The sequence below is a fragment of the Callionymus lyra genome, chromosome 2 (assembly GCF_982586985.1).
Source record: "Callionymus lyra chromosome 2, fCalLyr1.hap1.1, whole genome shotgun sequence".
NCBI classification, from domain to species: Eukaryota; Metazoa; Chordata; class Actinopteri; order Syngnathiformes; family Callionymidae; genus Callionymus; species Callionymus lyra.
In genome coordinates, this window is record NC_141819.1 from 35877533 (window position 1) to 35898498 (window position 20966).

The window sequence follows — 20966 nt, forward strand, 5'->3', positions numbered from 1 at the left end:
AGTGATTTGTACCATAACGTCTCAACAGTCTGATGACTTGAACTTTTTTTTGCTTTGTATATTTCTAGATCTACAAACAAACAAAAAACTAAATTTAAATTTTACTTGCACAAGTTTATACCTTTGCTAGTTTATATTAGCAGCTCTTCAATGACATTGTATTGCTGTACAATAACAAAATAATGTATAAAATAAAACAATTCATGTAAAATAAAACAATTCATTAAATAAATAAAATTCATTAAATTGAAAAAAAAAAAAGATATTATTAAACGTGTTTGGATTTTGTTCATATTCAACGTGTAACAGTAAACTGTATTTTTATTTTCATTAGGAACCTTCAATAATAATGCCGGAGGAGTAATCTACACGGACAGAGTTTACTGATACACAAAAGGCGGGGCTTTAGAAAGACTGACATACTTGTCGTCCACTTATAGAGCGGCTTTTGGAGATTACAGGAAGTAAATTGACCAATCCGAACCGACCATGCTGGATGTAAACAGTTGAAGTCAAGGGCGCATGGGTTTGCTTGACAACACGTTTCTGCTACATTAGCCAACGGTTAACGGAATAATTAACGTTACATTTAAAATGATATCAAATGTTAGCCAACACGAGAATCCCACAAATGAAAATTCTGCGGATTAATGACGTCTTGTTACGATCGTAACTTGATATCTCATGCAAAGTGTAGAAATGAATAGAACTGTTATCGTTTAATTTAGTTAAAATGCTGCTGAGGTCCATTTATCATGGGATGTGGAGACTCTGTGTTCGAGGCTGTGAAACGAGGTTTGTATTTAACATTTTCTTTCTGTAAATAATGCGCTGTATTAATTAAATGTTATTTAGGTGTCATCATACGAAGTCTTTATAATAGTAAGTAAGTCATTTGTATTTATATAGCGCTTTTCCCATAAAATACGATTCTGCTCTTGTGTACAGCTAACTAATCAATGCCAAATAAAGAAAACAAAAGCAAGCAAATGTACTTCATGGGTACTCATGTTCCCTGTAATATAAAACTATAAATCATCTTTGTTTTCCCAACTTCCAGCCCTGTGCCCTTTTCATTATAAATAATGGATATCTAGATCACATTATTAAACTGTCCAGGTGATTAATGTACAGTAATGTGGAAATCACAGTTTCTATTTGTATATGGAGTTTATTATTTCTATAAATTATTTATTTTGGTCGGTATTAGACTGAGTTGTGTTAACGTACCCTGACAGTTCTTTCATGAAAATAATGACTTTGATTTTCATCGTCTCCAGCAGGAGGACTCCGATCACAAGGCAATTATGCAGTCGTAACAGACTCCAGACTCCACTGGTTGATGCTGAGACCATCTTTGCGTTATCATCAGGCCATGGTAGATGTGGTGTAGCGGTTGTACGGGTCAGTGGACCTGCCTCAGAGACTGCCCTGTTGTCTATGGCTGGACTGACATGCAGCCTTCCTCCTCCACGCACAGCTGTCTTACGCAGCATCACCGATCCCCAGTCCAAAGAAGTGCTGGACCGAGGTCTTGTTCTCTGGTTTCCAGGTTCGTTCATGGCTTGTTAATGAAGGCAAAATTGTACATATGCTGACATGTAGATAGATAGATGTATTTCCATAATGTTGCTCCTTTAAAATATGTTTTAATGTTTCTAATCATCATCTTTGTTTTCAGGTCCAAATAGTTTCACTGGAGAAGACAGTTTAGAATTCCACATCCATGGTGGTCCAGCTGTCATCACTGCTGTCTTAAACGCACTAGGTAAACTACTCTCTTCCTCCTATTTGTGCATCTTATGTAGTAGGGAAGCTTTATGTCAAAACTGTCATTATACGCTTTAATAAGGTCTTGTTCTAAAGTAGAGGGTGTTATTAAACACCAACGCACCTATTAAAATTAAGTTTTTTGTTATTTTGTGTGTCAATGTTAATAGTATGTAAACACCTAATAAAACATTTCCAACATGCTTTACCAGTTTAAGTTAACTAAACGGTTGCCTTCTAAATATAACATGAAGGTTTTATTCCTCTCATTCCTTACACACTTTCTATTGATTATTGCTGTCTTTGTTTGATATTTTGTTTTGAAAAAAATATGGTATTTTCTCTGAAATAACATTTGTCTCTTGAGACATCAAAATTATTATTTCAAAAAACAAACCTGTAAACTAGTGAAAATGAGGGAAACAGAAACTATAGATTAATTCTCTCCTGTTTTCAGTCTGTGAATATAACACTGACATTAAACCAGTCCACAGTGCAAAGACTGAAGCCGATAAATAAACCGGATTCATTGTGTGGGTTATTTTTATATATATTGTAGCTTTGCTGCATTCTTTGTCCAAGCACAATAACTGGTCAAAGCATGCAACTTCACATCAAATAGACTTAAACTGATTGAAGCTGACTGCAGCATTAATGTGTCTATGATACTTAAATGATCTGTTAGACAAGCGTAGCAGGTCTGCTCAATCGTTTAGATAAAAAGGCTGCAGTTCTCCTACTCGCCTCCTAGATGGCGCGATTGTTCTGTCGGATATGTGGGACATGTCAAAACTTTCTTGGTTGTAAGTAAGTAAGTAAATTATATTTGTTGAGCGCTTGTTGTGAAGCTTTTATACATTTTGAAACGGTTTTACAATTGAGAAAACACTCGGAGTTAAATGTCTTAAGGCACTGACTGAAGGTCATGCTGAGCTTGACCGATCTTGTCACTAGCATCAGCAAATTATCACGCCTTGTTTACTCATTGTGAGATTTTAACAAAGAATCAAGAAAACAGCAAAACCACCACATAACCTATCCCCTGTTTTGTAAACCTTTTTGACCCCTCAGTGAGTTGTTGACCCTGTTTGGGAATAGTTTTGTGCGTGGTGTTGAGCCACCTGGCTAATGATTCCCTGTGTGTCTCAGGAAGCGTGCCTGGCATGAGGCCTGCTGAAGCTGGCGAGTTCACGCGGAGGGCCTTTCAAGCCGGGAAGCTGGGATTGACGGAGGCAGGTCAATCATACTTCTCAAAAAAGGGGAAAAATGCATTATTAGGTGTGTAAGAAAAATGTATCGGTTAAACATTGATATGTTATTTCATGATACCATATCGATATATATATAAAAATAACGTTGGGGGGGAGGAGTGCTTTCAAATCATATTTTATATAAAATAAATTAAAATAATCTTTATTTACAATTATTATGCAAGTACTCAAAGCGTTTGATCATTTTTGTGTTGCAATTTAACTTTCAGCCACTAGATGGCAGCAGTCATTACATCCTTTTGCAGCTAATGGAACATTGAAATCCGGCAAGGTTCTGGCAATGAGGACGAGTCCATACAGTCGAGTCCCCTAGATTTTAAAGCTGATATTTGGTCATATTTTGGTTTGAAGATGAAGAGCCATGGTGCAATTAGTCAGTTCTGAAAAGCCAGAGTCAAGTACTCGGTCAATACGACAAAAAGAAATCCTACAGTATTGCAATATAATAGAACATTGCCCCTGTTTCGTGATATTTATCAGCACAGAATAATTGAATCGATTTAACAACTTTTTTTCAGAAATGGTGACAAAAGTGTTTAAAATAAATATTTTCTGAACAATAAATCTATATTGTAGAATTAAAGTAATTATAAAAATATACTCTTTTTTTCATGAATGTTAACATAATTAAGACTTGATATAATATAATTTCATATATCTATATTAGAACTGGCCTCACTATCTATCAAAACACTTAAATATCATAATATTTATATAAAATAAAATAATTTCGATTTTATCAATTAACAAATAAAATGTAAATATTCAAGGCATTTGGTCATTTTTTTTATTGCAATCAAACATCTGAGATCTAAAGGAATATGAAATTAGGCAAGATCTGGGTGATGACCGAGGATGAGAGGATACAGTCGACATGTAAATTCTGCAACACCAGAGTCAAGTACTTGGACAATAATACAAATATATCTTTGTTCTTCAGTATCACAATATAAATAATATTGTTGCCACTGTATCATGATGCGTATCGATCACCAGATTCTTGCCAATACACACCTCTACGATACGCTATACATCAATACTCAAACTGCAGTTGTCTGATTTTCAATATCATCTCTATTTTAAAGGTTGAGGGACTGGGAGACTTGATCCATGCTGAGACTGAAGCCCAGAGGAGACAGGCACTACGGCAGATGTCAGGCGAGCTGGGCCGGCTCTACCAAGACTGGGCCTACAGACTCAAACGAGTGAGTTCAAAAAAAGTTTAATACAACAAGATATACCCTTATTTTAAAATAGTTGTGCTCTGCTTTAAAAATATCACACAATGTTACAATATTTTGATGGACCATGCCTGTTAACAACTTAAACATAATAGTATATATACATCTCCTGTATATCTATTTTAACCTATAAAACACATTTACTTTATTATTTCAAGAAAATTATAGCCACATATCTGAGTTCAGTTTTATATAACGCTTTTGTGTTTTGACTGACCCTGATCTGGGAACAGATTTTTATCTTTTTCCCTGGAATGCTTTTTGCGCCAGCCTTTTCACAAGAACAATGTTGTAATTCGTATCAGAGGAGTTGCTGCAGGTTAATTTTCTTTTTCCGTGCCAAGAATTACACAACTCACTGCCAAACTTGTGAGGCTGACAGGCTTTGTAGATTAGTAAATAAGTGAAGCTAAAAATAGAGATTTGTTTTTGCTCCACAACACTCACAGCTGAGGATCTGAAGCAGCAAACAAAACACACTTATATTATGTGAATGTGGTTCATGTGGCTTTTTTGATTATTTTCTTTACCTATAACGCTGTCACATTAAAAAAAAAAAAAATCGTCCACCCTCTTAATTAGGACCTCTTAATTTCAGGTCTTATGTTTTTAGACATTTTAATAAAAAAAGAATTCAGAATCTAAAAATTGTTTTGTTGTTGTTTACACAACACAGGGATTTTTATTTACAGGGATTACGGTATAGAATAAAAATAATACAATAAATATAAATAATATAAGATACATTACGTCAAAGTGGAATATAAAATGAAATATATTAAATAAAATTAAATGATATACTGTATATGATCATAACAGTAGATGGGTAAATGTTTCTCGATAAGTATCTCATCACCAGTTGCAATGTTCTTTTTTCTTGCTGTTTTAAGAAGTTAGGGTGCTAAAAGGGTTTTTATGCTGAAACCCCGACAGACCGTCATTAACTATCATTAAAATATAATTTTTCTTTAAAAAAGAAGAATTTCTCTGAAACTTCTTGTCGTAACAAACCTCAATAATGTTTTGAAGCAAAGGAATGTATCTGTTCAATAGATAGGTACAGATGTATTGAGTTGTTAATTGTGAATTCTGTAGAACGGCTGTCAAACGCAAACACACATGTATATATTAAATTTACCATTTTCTAACTTTCATAATCCTTTTTAAGTTTTAACTCACAATTTATCTTATTTATCTCTGTTTATCCTTCTTCACCCACCAAAAATACAGATATATCTTTTTTTATCATTATCTTTTATCATTCTTATCTTTATATTCAATTGCATCTTTTGTAGATCTCAACATGAACATTATATTATTTTGATCATGCGGGCAATATAATTAACTAGGTGTGTCAGATTTGGCCCCTGGCGCTTGAGTTTGTATATATAATTTGAAACACTACATTGACAAAACTATTAAGATGTTGTTAATGGTCTTAATAGTTTTGTCTTCATTGTTTCATTTCCCCTGCAGCGATGTGATCTCAGCTCCTCGGCTTCACTCGTAGACTAAATAAAAGTGTTGGCAGCAACACAAAGTCAAATCTACTTGAGAGTTTTTGCTACTGGACTTTCCTGAGGAAAGCTGCTCTTAAACACACCACTCTCTGCTGTCTAGAAACTGAATTCAATAAATCTATAATCGTGTCCTGATGACATGTGATGATGATTCTTCCATGTTGGGAAGGCAATGAAATATATTCTGTGACTTGTGCTTCATCAAATCTTGGTCAAATTTGTGCTTTTATATGGGCATGCTAGGTGTGTGGAACACGACTCTAAGTTAAAGCTCAAATTGATCTGAACAGAATTTCTACGGATTGAACAGTGTATAATTGGTTCTTCTGTCACAGGAGTTGTAAACATAATGTGACAACATTCTCTGTTTTAACCCTCGAATGCTAGTTTTGGCATTTGAGGATTTCAACATCAACTCCTTCCTTATATATATATATATTTTATTCCTCCAAGATGATCTGATTTCCTCTTTTTCATTGAATTCTCTTCCATCTTTTCTCTGCTTGCAAGAAAGAATAAAAGCTGCCTACGGTCATTTTTTGATGCACTTTAAATAATATTTAGTTCATTTTGTTTCCAACCACATGATTTAAAATATTGAACAGGCCAAAATAAATTACTTCCCGCTTTAATTATTGGCAGGTATGTGGCGATATGATACATATGATGATACACTAGCAACGATACCGCATTTTGTGATACTATAGGAAACAAGGATGTATTTGTAGTATTGTCCGAGTACTTGACTCTGGTGTTGCAGAATTTACAGACCACATGAATCTTGACGAAGTCGTAACTGCTTTTGTTTGTTTTGAAACCAAAATATGTCCAAACATCAGCTTTAAAAGCTGCTGGAGTCGACTGTATCCTCTCGTCCTCATATTCAGGATCTCACAGGGATGTAATTGTTTCTTTAGCTGAGAAGGACGTAGTAACTGCTGACATCTAGCGGCCGGAAGTATAATTGCAACAGAAAAATGGACAAACGCCATGAATATTTAAGTGTCACAATGTCTTCTATTAACCTATCAATATGTGACAAATCAAATTTCATCCTAATGGTCTGTTCTGTTGGTAGAAATCAGAGTTGGCTGTTGGAGACCCACAAAAGTCCAGCGATAAATCTGCTGCTTTCCTTTGACATAGATCGAAAGGTTATTGCGCTTTAACACTAAATACATATGTTTTCTAGATTAAAGTTGGCAGGTTTGCTTGTTTACTCTGGTTCTGAACTTCTGACTGCAGTGGACCTTTCAGCAGCATGGATGTGAGCCCAACCTTCCTCTTCTGTGAAATGTTTTGGAGCAAATTTGTAATGCTCTGGCACCCGATCCGACAGCAGGCCCATTTGTCGTCCCCTGAGAAAAGAGTGTTCCACAGTACGGGCTTCACTGTGCCATTCCAAGAAACGCTTTGGCCACATCTTTATTTCTCTGAAAGTGGTCCATCAGACGTATACCATCAGGATGCTGCTCCGGCTTGATCACAAGACCGAAGCCTTAACAATGCATCATTTTTTTTCCCGTCGTATTCATGTATGGAAATCTGCTTCCTGTTTTCAGGCGTAGAACTATTGTGTTGGTTCTGCCTTGTCAATCAGGACGCCGAGAGCGTAAACCTTCCTTCCTCTTTCCTTTCATCCATCATCCGTAAATCTCTCCAATTATCCAGATGTCTGTCATCCAGACACTCAGCTGGTATTTTATCATCCATTCATTCCTCCGTCCTCCTATTCACTCAGTCCTTTACCCACGTGTACAAACCATCTTTTCTCCTTTCATTTGGCTTCTAAAATGCATCCATTTTTTTATATTTTAAATGAAATCCTCTGCCTCTTCATCTCTGACTCCCCCTCCCTCGAAACCAGACCTGAACAAAGATTACTCTCCGGGCAAAATGCAGCCATTTGAATGTTCTTGCTGACCTTGTTACAGTAAAACCATACAATTAGGGCAATATTATGAATTAATATTGTATAATTTGTTGAAAATGCAATGATAAATTACCTTTTTTTTTTGTCAATAGTTCTTTTAGCATTTGTATTAAGATAAAATGTAAAAAATCGTATTTGTATTTCTTATTATAATTGTTTTTATTGCTCTAAATCACTCGTCATGGCAACTCTCATTTTTTAATTTAATGATTTAATGTTGAGATTATTTTCATGGACTGCCTTTTTAAAACACCAAAAATAAAATGTTAAATGTTAAATAATAAATACATGTAAAATACATTTAACCATAACACTTAATCAGCTTGGACTTGTTTCTACTTTCTTTGAGTGTTAACATTTGGTAAGAAGGACTGCCCTCCTTAAAACATCTATAAAATGTCTTGGGTCCAAAGGATTGATAATGATTCTGGTGCATTTCTTAATAAACAACTGATCTATTACTTTTAGACGGCTGATCTCTTCAATAAACACACCTACTCATCCCATCATTTTGTTTCCAACCACATGATTTAAAATCTCGAACAGGCCACAATAAATGTGTCCCCCCTTTAATTATTGTCAGGAATGTGGCGATGTGATACATTTGACGATACAGTGGCAACGATACCACATTTTGTGATACTGTAGGAACAAGGATGTATTTGTACTATTGTCTGAGTACTTGACTCTGGTGATGCAATATTTACAGACCACATGACTCTTAACAAAGTCCTTCCTCTGACCGGTTCATGCTACTACAATGGATGGATGGATGGATGGATGGATGGATGGATGGATGGATAGTGTTAGGGAATCCAACCAGTTTAGGGCCCCAAGATGAGGACATGAAGATAAGTTAATGTTTTCAAAGTTCGAAGCTAGGACACTGATTAAAATACCACTCAGTTGAGAAAATATAAACACATAGGAAATTTTCAGGCCAAGAGGAGCTGGGTCATGGTGACGTGGATTCAGGAGAAGATGTTTTTCAGTTACACAAGGGTCAGAGTTAGCCAAGACTTCCTTATCTAGAATTTGGTTTGTATATTGAGAGCGATAGAATCTGGTTCGGTGATGTAGATGGAGAAATTCATCGATTTCGGGAAATCATGTAACTTTTGGTAGGAAGGACTGCCCTCCGTACAATATCTATAAAATGTCTTGGTCCAAGGGATAGATGGTGATTCTGGTGCATGTGCATCACATATTTGTCCCCAGCCTGGTGGTTGAGAACTATTTCCATCAATCTCATCTGTCGCGGATCACCTAGGTCAGTCATCTCCACCGGTCCCGCCCACCGTATACCCTCGCTTAATTTCTTTTTGGCTGTTTTATTAGTTAATATAGTGAATGTCAGGTTAGAAATCTGAGTTAACTCTGCACTTAAAAAGAAAACGGAGATCAGAGATGGTTCAAAGTCACACAAGCTTTAGTTGCCTGGCAAGAGGAGGAAAAACTACGACTAATACACTCTAGCTCAGTTAATTTCCATCGGGAACTAAAATGTTTAATTTGCTTTATCAACTGGCAATTAATTCAAAAAGTTTAAATAAATACCTGCTCTGGCTTTTATAGAAAATACATCATATTTTCAACCATCCAGTCATCTATCGATCTATACTTTCCATGTGGGAGTCCATTAATCCGACATTAGACTATTCATATGTAAGAACTTTAGATCAGTGGCCCCCAACCTTGTTTGCAACAAAGACCGGTTTAATGCTGGCATTATATTCATGCGCCGACCTTCAGATAAAAACGGAAAAATTATAATTTTACTTCTATTCATCATTTGTGTCTGGAAGGTGTTTTGGTTTTATCTGGATGTTGTGTGTGAACATAATACAGACATAAAACAGAACTGTAGTGCAAAAACAGTTGAGGACCCCCTAATATAGAGTTTGAGTTTTACTAATGTTCACTAGTTGACATGTTTATTTTTTGAGTAAACTTGATTTTCAGACAGTTATAATCAATAAAATGTGATTTATATATTCACCAGAAATAGTCCCTGGACCGGGGTTTGGGGTCACTGCTCTACTTTTGTTTTTCAAAATAATAATCTAATATTGCCAATTCTGCATTTTCTTCTTCTTTCTGACAGTGTCTTGCTCACGTGGAGGCCTTCATAGACTTCAGCGAGGACGAGCTGATAGAAGACGGGGTGCTGGAACAAGGTACGGTACGTCCTCAAACTAATGGCCCAATTATAAGCGCTGCTCTTCAGGAAAACGCTGGGCCTCAATGTTCTGTTCTCTGAGATGTCAGGCCAGTTTTCCTGTTTGGGTCTTCGGCGGACCAGAGACCACTACAGGGAGAGACTGAAAATAAAGATTTCCGTTAAGGAAGCGCGGAGAGCAGGCCTGTAGGGACAGTAGAGGCATCCGTCTTGCCTTCAAAGCAACATTGCTCACAAAAATAGTGCTGTCAGCAGCAACGTCTTTAGCGCCACTGCACTCTTTCCCAAGCCTGTGTGAGGGTCTCTCGTCTCTCGTCCCCCCCCCGGTCTGTCGCCTTATGTCTGGCACACCAAGCATTTAAGAAGCTTCACATGTCGTGTTTTAAGACGCGATAAAGCCCGGGAACTATTGTTTGCTGCGGTGGCATGGAATGTCGGCTCAGGCTGGCAAAGAACAAACGATAAAACAATTCAAGCCAGAAATAGAAATGCTGGCACAATATCTATAAATAACATTGGCACCTGTGGCTGTTTTCACCACATTCTACTTTTGAATAAACTGTACATGTTGATTTATTTTCAAAACTTATTTTCAAACGTTTCTTTTTTAGATTATCTATCATTTTTAATACTTATTATACTTTTTTCCATTTTAAGATTAGAAATGGGTCTATTTAAGCAGAAGATACCCACAACAATATTGATACCACTAAATATTGTGATGTTTTCTTACATAATACTGTCTATTTGTATAGCGCCTTTTTCTAGACCAGGGTCACAAAGCACTTTAACAGTCACGCACTCCCCCATTCAATATGGGGGAGTGCGTGATGGGAGTAGGCTGCGGTGGGTATCTGCCATCAGGGTAAAGTGCCTTGCTCAGGGACACAAAGCAACTCATCCGGAGCTGGGATTGAACCCGCAACCTCTCAGACTGTGAGCAACCACTCTACCATCCGAGCTAAGACGCCCCTGATTAAATGTTGTTTTTTTTTCAAATCACATTTGAATTTTTCTTAGTTATCTTTGCTTGGTTGATTTAATATAGTTTTTATAAAATAAAATGTATATATTTTTCATGTTATTTCCTTTTACATGCAAATATTCACAGCTTTTATTTTTTATTTTTGTGTTGCAATTCAACTTCTGGCTGCTAGATGGCAGCATTCATTGTGACATCCCTAGCTTAAGGAACATTGAAAACACCCAAGACTGAGGATGAGGGGATACAGTCGACTCCAGCAGCTTTTGAAGCTGATGTTTGGACATATTTTGGTCTCAAAACAGTTGAAGTCCGTTAAGACTTATATCCTTGTTCCTACAGTATCACAATATTGCAATATATAATAAAGTATCATACAATTATCTTGTGACTCTTGACAAACTCTGGTTTTGGTCAAGTATTCAAAATTAATTTTAAAAAGCTGTAAAGTAGAGAAAATCATGGGCCATCTTGTTGAGGAGAAACCAGCACCGGGTTGTATTTTTCATGTACTTGACAGTTTTTTCGCAGGTTGTCCTATTTTTATTGTTTATGTGCAGGTGACGTCAGTGAAAATAATGCCCGCATTAAACCAGTCCCTTCAAATGATTTGTTGCCGTCTATCTTCCTCCGCTTTAGTGGACGTATCCGTGGATGACCTTCGATCAGAGATGGTCAAACACTTGCAGGACGAGAGGAGAGGCGAGCGTCTGCGCAGTGGCGTTCAGGTGGTGATCGCAGGAGCCACGAATGCAGGGAAGAGCAGCCTCCTCAACACACTGTGTAAGACCAGCACCAAATACACAAGAAAAACACATGCAAAAGAAACGCACTAAGACAACCACATTAGAGCTGCACAGAATCGCACAACGGGACTTTCCGTGTGTAGTTTGTTCTCCCACGTCCTGGATGAGCGCAAGAAGATACATTTATGAACAGTCTGAGACTGTTTTGTTTATCTTGTTGTATCCTGGAAGTATTTCAAGGCTCCTAATGTAAACAACCTGCTCACAGCTTCTACCTGAGTGAAGCATCTATTCATCTTAGCTGGTCTTCTGCTGAATAATCTTCCCTCATGTGTGCTCAGGCGTTTATTTCAGTTCAGTTTCAGTTCTTATATTAAATGCTTATACATTATACATTTAAACTGTAAAAGTTAAATAGTTTATCAGTAGTGTCAAAGCATGATTATTTCTACCTCTTCCTTCTGTTCTTTTTTCCTGAGTCACCGCTTTTTATCTTTCATCTTAAGTTATTTCCTTCTTTTCTTTTATCTACCTATCTGTCAGAAAATAAACTCAAAAACTATGGATGTATATCAGAATATTAAAAGATTGAAATGTTATTTATTGAAATGTTGTTGAATTAGGTTATTTAAACAAATGTTCAATGCTTAAAAAAAACATTTTTAAATCAAATAAGTATTGCAATACAGTTGAAATACTAAATTCATCCATTCAATATTCTGGTGACAATAATAGAATGTTGAATGCTGATGGATCTGGATGAAACTATTGCACCCTGAAATCAGATTGTATTTTTAGCCTCAGTGATACCAGCAGTTTTTATATCATTTAATGTTGTGTATCTTTTTTTATATCGTTTATATCAGTATTTAGGGAATGTATCTGAACGTGTGTGTGCTTCTTAGGTGTGTATGATAAGTATTTAAGTATTGGATTCCAAGGAAACTCTCTTTCTTTTTGTTGCACTACTTCGTCGTATGTGCAACAAAATTACAATAAAAATGATTTGATTTGATTTGATATAAGTACATACATAAAAAATCATTAAAGTTTGTCATTAGAATAGATTGCTTTTTGATGTGTTTTAATTTGTCACTCTCTTGAACACTTTTCAAGTTTCCTTTTTCTTTCTCATGCTACTCTTACTTTAATTGTACTATTCAAAGCTTCTTCCTAGTCATATGTAAGATATACTTTGAGTTGTTATTATGCACAACACTAGTTTTTCTTCTTTTTTATAGATTATACAGTTATGATCTTGTCCCTCTTGATATACATTATAGCTAATATTAATATGGCTTTTCTGATGCTTTTCTGATCTGATTATTTCATTATATTTCATTTCAACCAGGCCTGAGACCAGCGGCTATCGTGTCTCCCATCGCGGGGACCACCAGGGACGTTGTGGAGACAGCACTGGACATCGGTGGATTCCCGGTCCTCCTGAGTGACACGGCTGGACTCCGAGACAGCCCCGACCTGGTGGAGAAGGAGGGGATGCGCAGAGCTCGTGAGAGGTTGGATTAACTTTCCATAAGTTCTGTCATGAGAGATTCTTCTCGTTTTTTCCGTAACATGTTGCGTATAATTACTCTCAAGAGGTTAGATCATCGTGAGTGACCCTCTGTTTCACGTGGACGACCTAAGACGGAGCCTCATTTATGTAACGATAGACTTGTGCAGATGTTTCCACTGTTTATGCTGCGAACAATAGAAACACTTCTTCTCCCTCCGTCAGCTCAACTTCATCATGCGGGGACAGGAGACGACAGAATCAAGTGACTTATTTATACAACACACACCCTTGACCACATCCAGCACCTTGTATGGAAGTAGATCGGTGACTTCAGGATAATGAATGGTTGACATTTTAAATGTTGAAAGTTTGAATTTTGTAATGGAATGTTGATTTTTTTTTTTAAGCATTACATTTTTTTTAAATAAAGGTTGAATTTATATTTATTATTTTGAATTCAATCATTTTATATTCAAAATTAGTATTTTTTTATTTGTGTTAATTAAACTAAAACTTTTTTTTTTTTTAAACTCGAGTTTCTCATTCCATAAATACATTTAAAAAAAAAAATGTAACTCCATATTTTCTATTTGAAGCATTTTGAATGAAATATAAAAATATTTAGTTTCAATATCTTTTAATATTTTTTGATATTGATAGCCCCCCCTGAAAATTAAAATTTTAAAAGAGGGAGACTATTGATATCAAAGTGCGTGTGTAAAATATAAAATCAGAAATATCAAAATTTATTTTTTTATTTTATTCATTCATTTTAAAAATAACAACAAATTTAACCATTTATATATTCCCAATACATTGCATTATTGAATTAATAAGTTAGAAATTGATCATTAAATGCTGACTCAAAGGCCCAAAATCAAATGTGTTTGAGGTATCCCTTGTGTTATTTTAGGATCAGGGTGACCTTGACCCTGAGAAATTCAACATTCAATATTCTGCCATTCATACTGTATTTGCTCCCTGGGAAAGAGGACCATTCAAATCAAGTCAATTCAAGATATTTTAGTGGCCCTATAGGAAGGGTGGACAGTTTATGTTGTGTAGGTAGATTTGTGTGCAGCAGCAGGTCGGGGGCGTGTGACCCGGGTCACTACAGGAAGGACGTGGTAAGTACGAGCATCCGTCGTTCCAGTCGAGCCAACAGTAGGATTGGCACACGTACAGAAATCATTTCTGCAGAAGTAATCATCGTCTTAAACAATTCAATTTATTGCTTACATATCTGTTTTGAGGTTGAATTGAAGGTCAGGAAGTAATAATTCCCTCCTTAAGTGTTATTGTTGTATATGTAGCTACTGTACGCGACGACTGATGCTTGTTAGCTCGACTACCATATGATGTCTGGCTGAATAGTGGACTTTAATGCATGATATTTAAAAATGTGATCCATGCTTAACACACATTGTTTGATTGGTTCACTCTTGTCTGCACTTACTTTATTGGTGTTATTTTATATCTTTCTGTTATCAGAAATAGAAATAGCCTTTTGAGTCTCCAAAAATTGGCAATCTGTTGTGGTCACAAAAATGATAATTGATAAAATGTATTTATTTATTTTTAGTTTATTTGATGTATTGTTTTTACCTTTTTTCTAAATTGTGTTTAATCACAGCATCCACCGTTTAATAGAGAAGTTTGTGAAGTTAGTTGTCATGAATTGTTTGTTCAAAAGTGAGCCTTGTCTTGTGCTCAGGGTGGAGCAGGCAGATCTGACTCTGCTGGTTGTTGATTCTACACAACTCCCCGTCAACACTGACAAGTTAAAACCCTTCCTTCAACAACACCTGAGCAGTGTCCTACCTGAGCTCAATCCAACAGGTGTGTGTTCCCGAACTCATCATATACTAGAGTCTATGTAACGACTAACGTTTCCTCCTCCTTTCAGTACTAGTTTCACCTGCAATGCATGTTAATGACATGACCCGTGACATGTCACCAATTCATCTGGAAATGTCATCAGGATATTGAAAGGTTGAAATTAACATTTAAAACTTGGATTATTTTTTGCTTTAATCTTTGTTTTAAACATTTAATTATTTTGGGGGATAATATAATTATATAATATAATACGTTTTCCGATAATGCTTTTTTTTTCTTTTTTTCTTTCAATGTTCGTTTTTTTATTCACAGCCTTTTTAAGCGCATATAAAATTGTTAGCATAATGTTCCATCATTTAATGCTTTAAAAACAACAACATTTCAATTAAACAAAAAAAAAATGTTGTGCCTCAGACAGTAGATTTGTTTTATATAATTATTGATGTCTAAAATACTGGTTTGCCCAGGTCAAAAACATCTGAACTGAAAGGGGAAATACTAGGAAATATTTCTTACTCTGTATGTTAGTGTGGTTTAAATTTCATTCAAATTGGACTTGTTTGAATCTTCATGGAGATCTTTGATAATAAAGGATCAAAAGGTATATAATCCAGTAATAATCAAGCTAAATATGCCAAAAAAAGATATACCTTTATCTTTTCCTATTAATAAACATGTGTGTGTATATTAACAAAACCCCATTATTCATAAATTAGAGATAAGTAATGACTTAAAGTAATAAGTCCAAACTAGTATTGTTTGTTTCTACGTGATCTTCGACCTATTTGGAGCCACATAAACTGAGTCAAAGTGCAGCATGTGGCCCCCGAGCCTTACTTCCCAGGTCTAGTCAACATGTTGATTTTCAAACAATGTCGTTCGTCTTCACCAAAATATGACATTTAAAAAAACATGCTCCAAACAATCCATAGGTAGGAGTGACTGTCTGTCCAGTGTCTCCCTTCATCTTGCTCTAAAAGCCCCTGTGATCCTCTATATCAGGGTCTCCAAACTCAGTCCTCAAGGGCCAAAGTGGGTGCAGGTTTTTGTTCAAACCGATCAAGCATGTACAGTTTAACCAATGAGGTTTCAGCTGAACAAGCAACACCTGAATGACAGTCAACTGATTACACTCCGAAAACTCCAGATTTGGTCATAGGGGGGTGCTCTTGTTTGGTTGGAACAAAAACCTGCACCAGGAGACCCCCTATATGTTTCAACATTGTATAAAGATGATCTTTTTTATGTTGCTGATGCTGGATCCTCCAGTGAGTCGATGCCTGCTGATCCTGAACAAGGCGGACCTGCTGCCGGAGGAACAAAGATTGAAACTGAGGACGGAGTTTGAAAAGATTTCTGGGCTCCCGTCCGTCTCTCTGATCTCCTGCCACAGCAGTGATGGACTGCAGGACTTCCTCAAAGAGCTGCACAGCAGTGTCAAGACCCTGTAGGTTCCTAAATTTACCGCTTTCCCAAAGCTGATGCTGTCTTAGATTTAGATTTATCGGGTTTCTATTGTTGGACGACAAAAAGTCCCGAGGGGTATTACCACGGAACTCAATTGTTGCTACTGGATGTATTTTAGTGGATTTTTATTTTTTATTTTAGGACACTCAGGGTTGTTTATTAAATCATGCTAGTTTCAGTCGTGCAGTTATAAAGACTGAACATTTGATTTGTTATTGTTAAAATGGGCTTTGAGTGAGGGTTTTTTCAGAATGTTTCATGGTTAAATTAAACTTTTAAAAACATATAATAGTGCCATAAATTCATTTTAAAAACGGTACTTGATCAAACTCTTCATCAATCATACGATGTGCAAACGATCACACAACGACATAGAAGCACTGATGGCCAAGATTTTATTACATTGAATTTCAATATATTAATTTTTTACAACAAAATATTTATTTCACTTTTTGATAAAATATTCAATACTTAAAATAATAAAAGTTTCCACATTATGTACTAATGTGTACAATTTTGAATGGGAAAATTTCAATGGAAAAAAAGAAAACTCCTGTTGTGTTCAGTTGTTGCTCCTGCTCCTGCTGTTGCTCACCGTCTTCTGACCTCCTCTCCAGATGTGGTGACCCCCTCTCAGACGCCCCCACTCTCACCCAGGCTCGACACCGGGCCCACTTGCACCAGTGCGTCTCCGCCCTGGGCCAGTACCACCACTATCGTGACCTGGACCTGGCTCTGGCGGCCGAGGGCGTCAGGTTGGCGCTGACCAGCCTGGGTCGAGTCACGGGACGAGTCGGGCCGGAAGAGATCCTGGATATCATCTTCAAAGACTTCTGCATTGGGAAATAGTCCACGCACTGAGCTAAAAATACCACGTGCCCAGAGGAAAGCCGAGTTCGTGTGAGGCACTGAAGTGTCTAAAACTCATGCCAGAAGTACAAATGTGTTTTTTATATCTGATCCCAGAAGACTGGACTTTTGTTTGGAGCCACCACAAATATCTCTGCACAACACCGCCAAGAACGCCATGACACGGGAGTCATGATGTCATGTTTTGGCTCATGGGTCACCGACTCAGCTGCATCTGCAGACAGCTGCAAGGTCGGGCTCCCAGAATTTTGGAACTTTGCTCACACAGAAGGACAATAGAGGTGTTTTATTTTGGACCAGGTGTCATGTCAGCCGCCCCCGTTGTTCTTCCTGATCGTGTTAAACATTTAAACATACAAACAACTTTCTCTCTTTTCCATTCTTTCCTGCATATGCTGGGCCTGCACCGGGGCCTCCTCTCAGTTCAGCGCCTGCGGGAGGATTCCAAGAAAAGATGACTTCGGCTGGTTTATCTTGATGCGAAGAATCGACCCCAGGAGTATCAAAGTCACAGGAGAGTCAGAGTCAAAAAAATGTTGACATTTTAAATGGTCAAGTCTAAACAGAAGTTGGAAGCTAATCCTAGCATGAAGTATTGTTGCGGTTCAACAATCGACAATAGAAACTGGATAAACTGTGGATGTTCAGAAACAAGCCACTAGAAAACTGTGCTCTACATGAACAACATCGATTTTCTTATATCTTTCAAATATTCAAAGGAAGCCTGTTGTTTCTTTTCAATCAATGGAATCTCACATATTTTGGCATGAAAAGAGAAAAACCACACGAAGAAGTTCTGTTCAAATGACAAGTTAACTACAAGAAGGTCTGTGTGTTGAGTGTTCCTTATAATCCCACAATCCTCTGAAAAAATGTCTTTCGTATGATTTTGAAAGGTTAAAAATGATTGAATAAAGTATTTAGAAGAGCTTTAAAACAAAACTGAAGCACATATTTATATTCTTATATAACCTTTGTTTATTTGTTTCTCTTCTCTTACTCTATCTTTTGTGCGTCAATTCATATCCTAATCTTCCAAAGGAACCTTCCCAAGGGTTGAATAAAGTGATCGATACAGTAGATGGATAGATCGGTGGAACATTTCTGCTTTAATCTCTATCACAGAAACACAAAACCACTTCACAAATCACAGTTATTAATTTATAGTGGAAACACATTCATTATTCCAGGAGGTAGAAATATATTTTGTGCGTGTTCAACACTCTTAGACACTGGTGATGGTAACTGTATATTCACTTGAAAATATTTTCTGTAACTTGCGTTTTTTCATACAATAAATGTGACAACGAAGTGATTTCCTGCCTAAATGTGATGTCAGTCCATACATGTCAACATTACTGTTATTGGTATTCTTCGTTTATTGATATTGATATACTTTTACTTATAAAAAAAAGAATAAACACATGTTAATAAAAATTATAAAAGCAATAATAAAAATGTACAAAAAAAGTAATCAAGTAAAATAAACACAAAAATAAATAAATGTATGATTAATATATCATCAACAATAAACAAGTGCAAGAACATTTTAATACGAAGTACATCATTGGAGAGGAAGTTATGAAGACTAATTAAAAAAAAACAACTGTTTTTTATTGTGTTATGTGACGTAATCAAAGGAAGGAAAAAAACGAAACCAAATCAAACTTATTATTTATTCTTTTTTTTATTATTGACAAATTCGTTAATCTATAGTTATTTAATGTTGTGAAATCATGCATTAAAGGTGACAAACATTTTCTGTATTTTTCCTCTTGGCCAATCTGAAGGTACATTTCCAAAAGTAAGGTGTTCTGATGTCAAAAGCTATTTAACGTTTGAAAATCTATTTCTAAAGTAGAGCCCAGACATCCTGTGAATGTGAATAAACCCTATTTAAACCCAAGTGTCGCAAGTTAATACTACCACACCTTTATTTGTTTTAATTAACAAGGTGTACAATCACTGTATATATTCATATACCAAATGAGATGTATACTTATCTGAACAAAGGACCATGTGATCAAAGGTTATAAAATGATGAAATCAAATATAATCATACATTTAAATTCATGCAAAATTTGTCCAACTGAACACAAACAGAAAAATGTATACAGTGAGTAAATCATATGATAATTATCTGTTTTACTTTTAAATCCAATACTTTATCTCTTATTTCAATTTGCAAATAAACCTTTTAACATTTGGAATGCATTTTTATTATTCAAACTTGTGAATTGGATATTTGCTTAGGATGGTGAAAATAATTATAGCATTTTGATTATTTAACATTGTTATAATTTATTAAAAAGTTAGAATAATTAATCCTTCTAGAATATTTTTCTGAATATGTTTACTTTGACACAATTGACATTTAGTGTGAATGTCAATGAATCAAACGTTCTCCATGTTCCTGTCAATCCTGTCTAGTCAAATATTTAAGTTTCCCAGCTGAACTTGTCCCTGAACCCTGCTTCCCCACAAGATGTCTTCCTTCTCTGTCTGATGACATCAGCCTGGAGGTGTTTTTGTCTCTCTCCTCTCTGCTACCTGACCTTTCCTTCTTCCGCCCCGCTCTGTCAGCTCGCTCCCCCTCTTTCATGTCCCCCTGATTCATTACAAGACTTTTTTTTTAAACAAAAACAGTCCCTTAGCTCTGAGCTGAACTGCTGCTGTGACTTCTGGATGTTTATCAGGAAAATGATTTAAAATATTCAGATTGTGTTCACACTTTATATCTATTTTGGATGTAAAACTTCTTCCATATCCTCGGGTTCGATGCATTTTCAAGATGATGTAACGTTGATGCAATTTAGTCATTTTGATTTAAAACCCCTTATTTTTATAACATTTATTTTACACACACAGAGATCAAAATATGAGATTCAATTTAAAATATATAGTTCATTAATTATTTCGTCACTTCAATATATATTTGAACATTCTAAAAAAAAGTACATTTAAAACAAAATGATTTTTTTTTTTTTTAAATCATACACCAAGAAAGAATCACAAATAATTCAACTACTGGAGTCGTTTTACTAATGTGTGTAAAGATGTCTCTGAATGTTTCAAGCAACTAATAGATTCTACAGATCAATGCAAGACAACACAAAAAAGATTGGGAGACATTGGCCACAATAGGATGGAAAAAAAGGGAAATCAAATACCATGGAAGAGCCATTAATGTTATTTTATTATGATAACATTGGATTTTAATACGAGCTGAAATACCAGGCATTGCCAAGGTATAAAATATCAGTTTGAAAACCAAATTACCATCAAAAGGATGAGAGGAGACGGTACGTTCAGGCGGTTAATTGTTCCCATAATTGCAGAAATCAGCTGAATTTATGAAATTATGGAAATCATCCATTTAATAATCTCATTTAATTTGGATGTATTTGGAATTTAGGGTCATCTGCCGCTCTCTGTGCCCCATTATCCCACGTGTTGTCTCTGGGTTAAGATGAACGACCTCCACCACTGCATATGTATTTAGTTGAAGCCATTAAACACATTTGTTTTCACCTCGACCCCGAAATAACACCAGGTTTGACAATTAACTAAAAAAAAATGTACTTACTGCATCTTGGAGAAAAAGACTTCAACAGTAGGGTTTTAACATTAGT

The 20966-nt window shown here is 35.9% G+C and overlaps 1 protein-coding gene across 2 annotated transcripts; it reads left to right on the forward strand.

Annotated features, from left to right (window-relative positions):
- The first annotated feature begins 528 nt into the window (after positions 1-528).
- Positions 529-18650, forward strand: gtpbp3 (GTP binding protein 3, mitochondrial). 2 transcript variants are annotated; one of them, XM_087784882.1, is made up of 12 exons: positions 529-795; positions 1281-1404; positions 1481-1552; positions 1682-1768; positions 2920-3002; positions 4127-4246; positions 9840-9912; positions 11536-11679; positions 12994-13159; positions 14873-14997; positions 16267-16444; positions 17082-18650. In XM_087784882.1, exons 2-12 carry the CDS (start codon positions 1383-1385, stop codon positions 17311-17313), a joined length of 1302 nt encoding a protein of 433 aa, XP_087641008.1. In that variant the 5' UTR covers positions 529-795; positions 1281-1382; the 3' UTR covers positions 17314-18650. The 2 variants fall into 2 exon arrangements, with proteins under 2 accessions (XP_087641008.1, XP_087641007.1); XM_087784881.1 differs by having other exon boundaries at positions 1281-1552.
- Positions 18651-20966: the final 2316 nt, after the last annotated feature.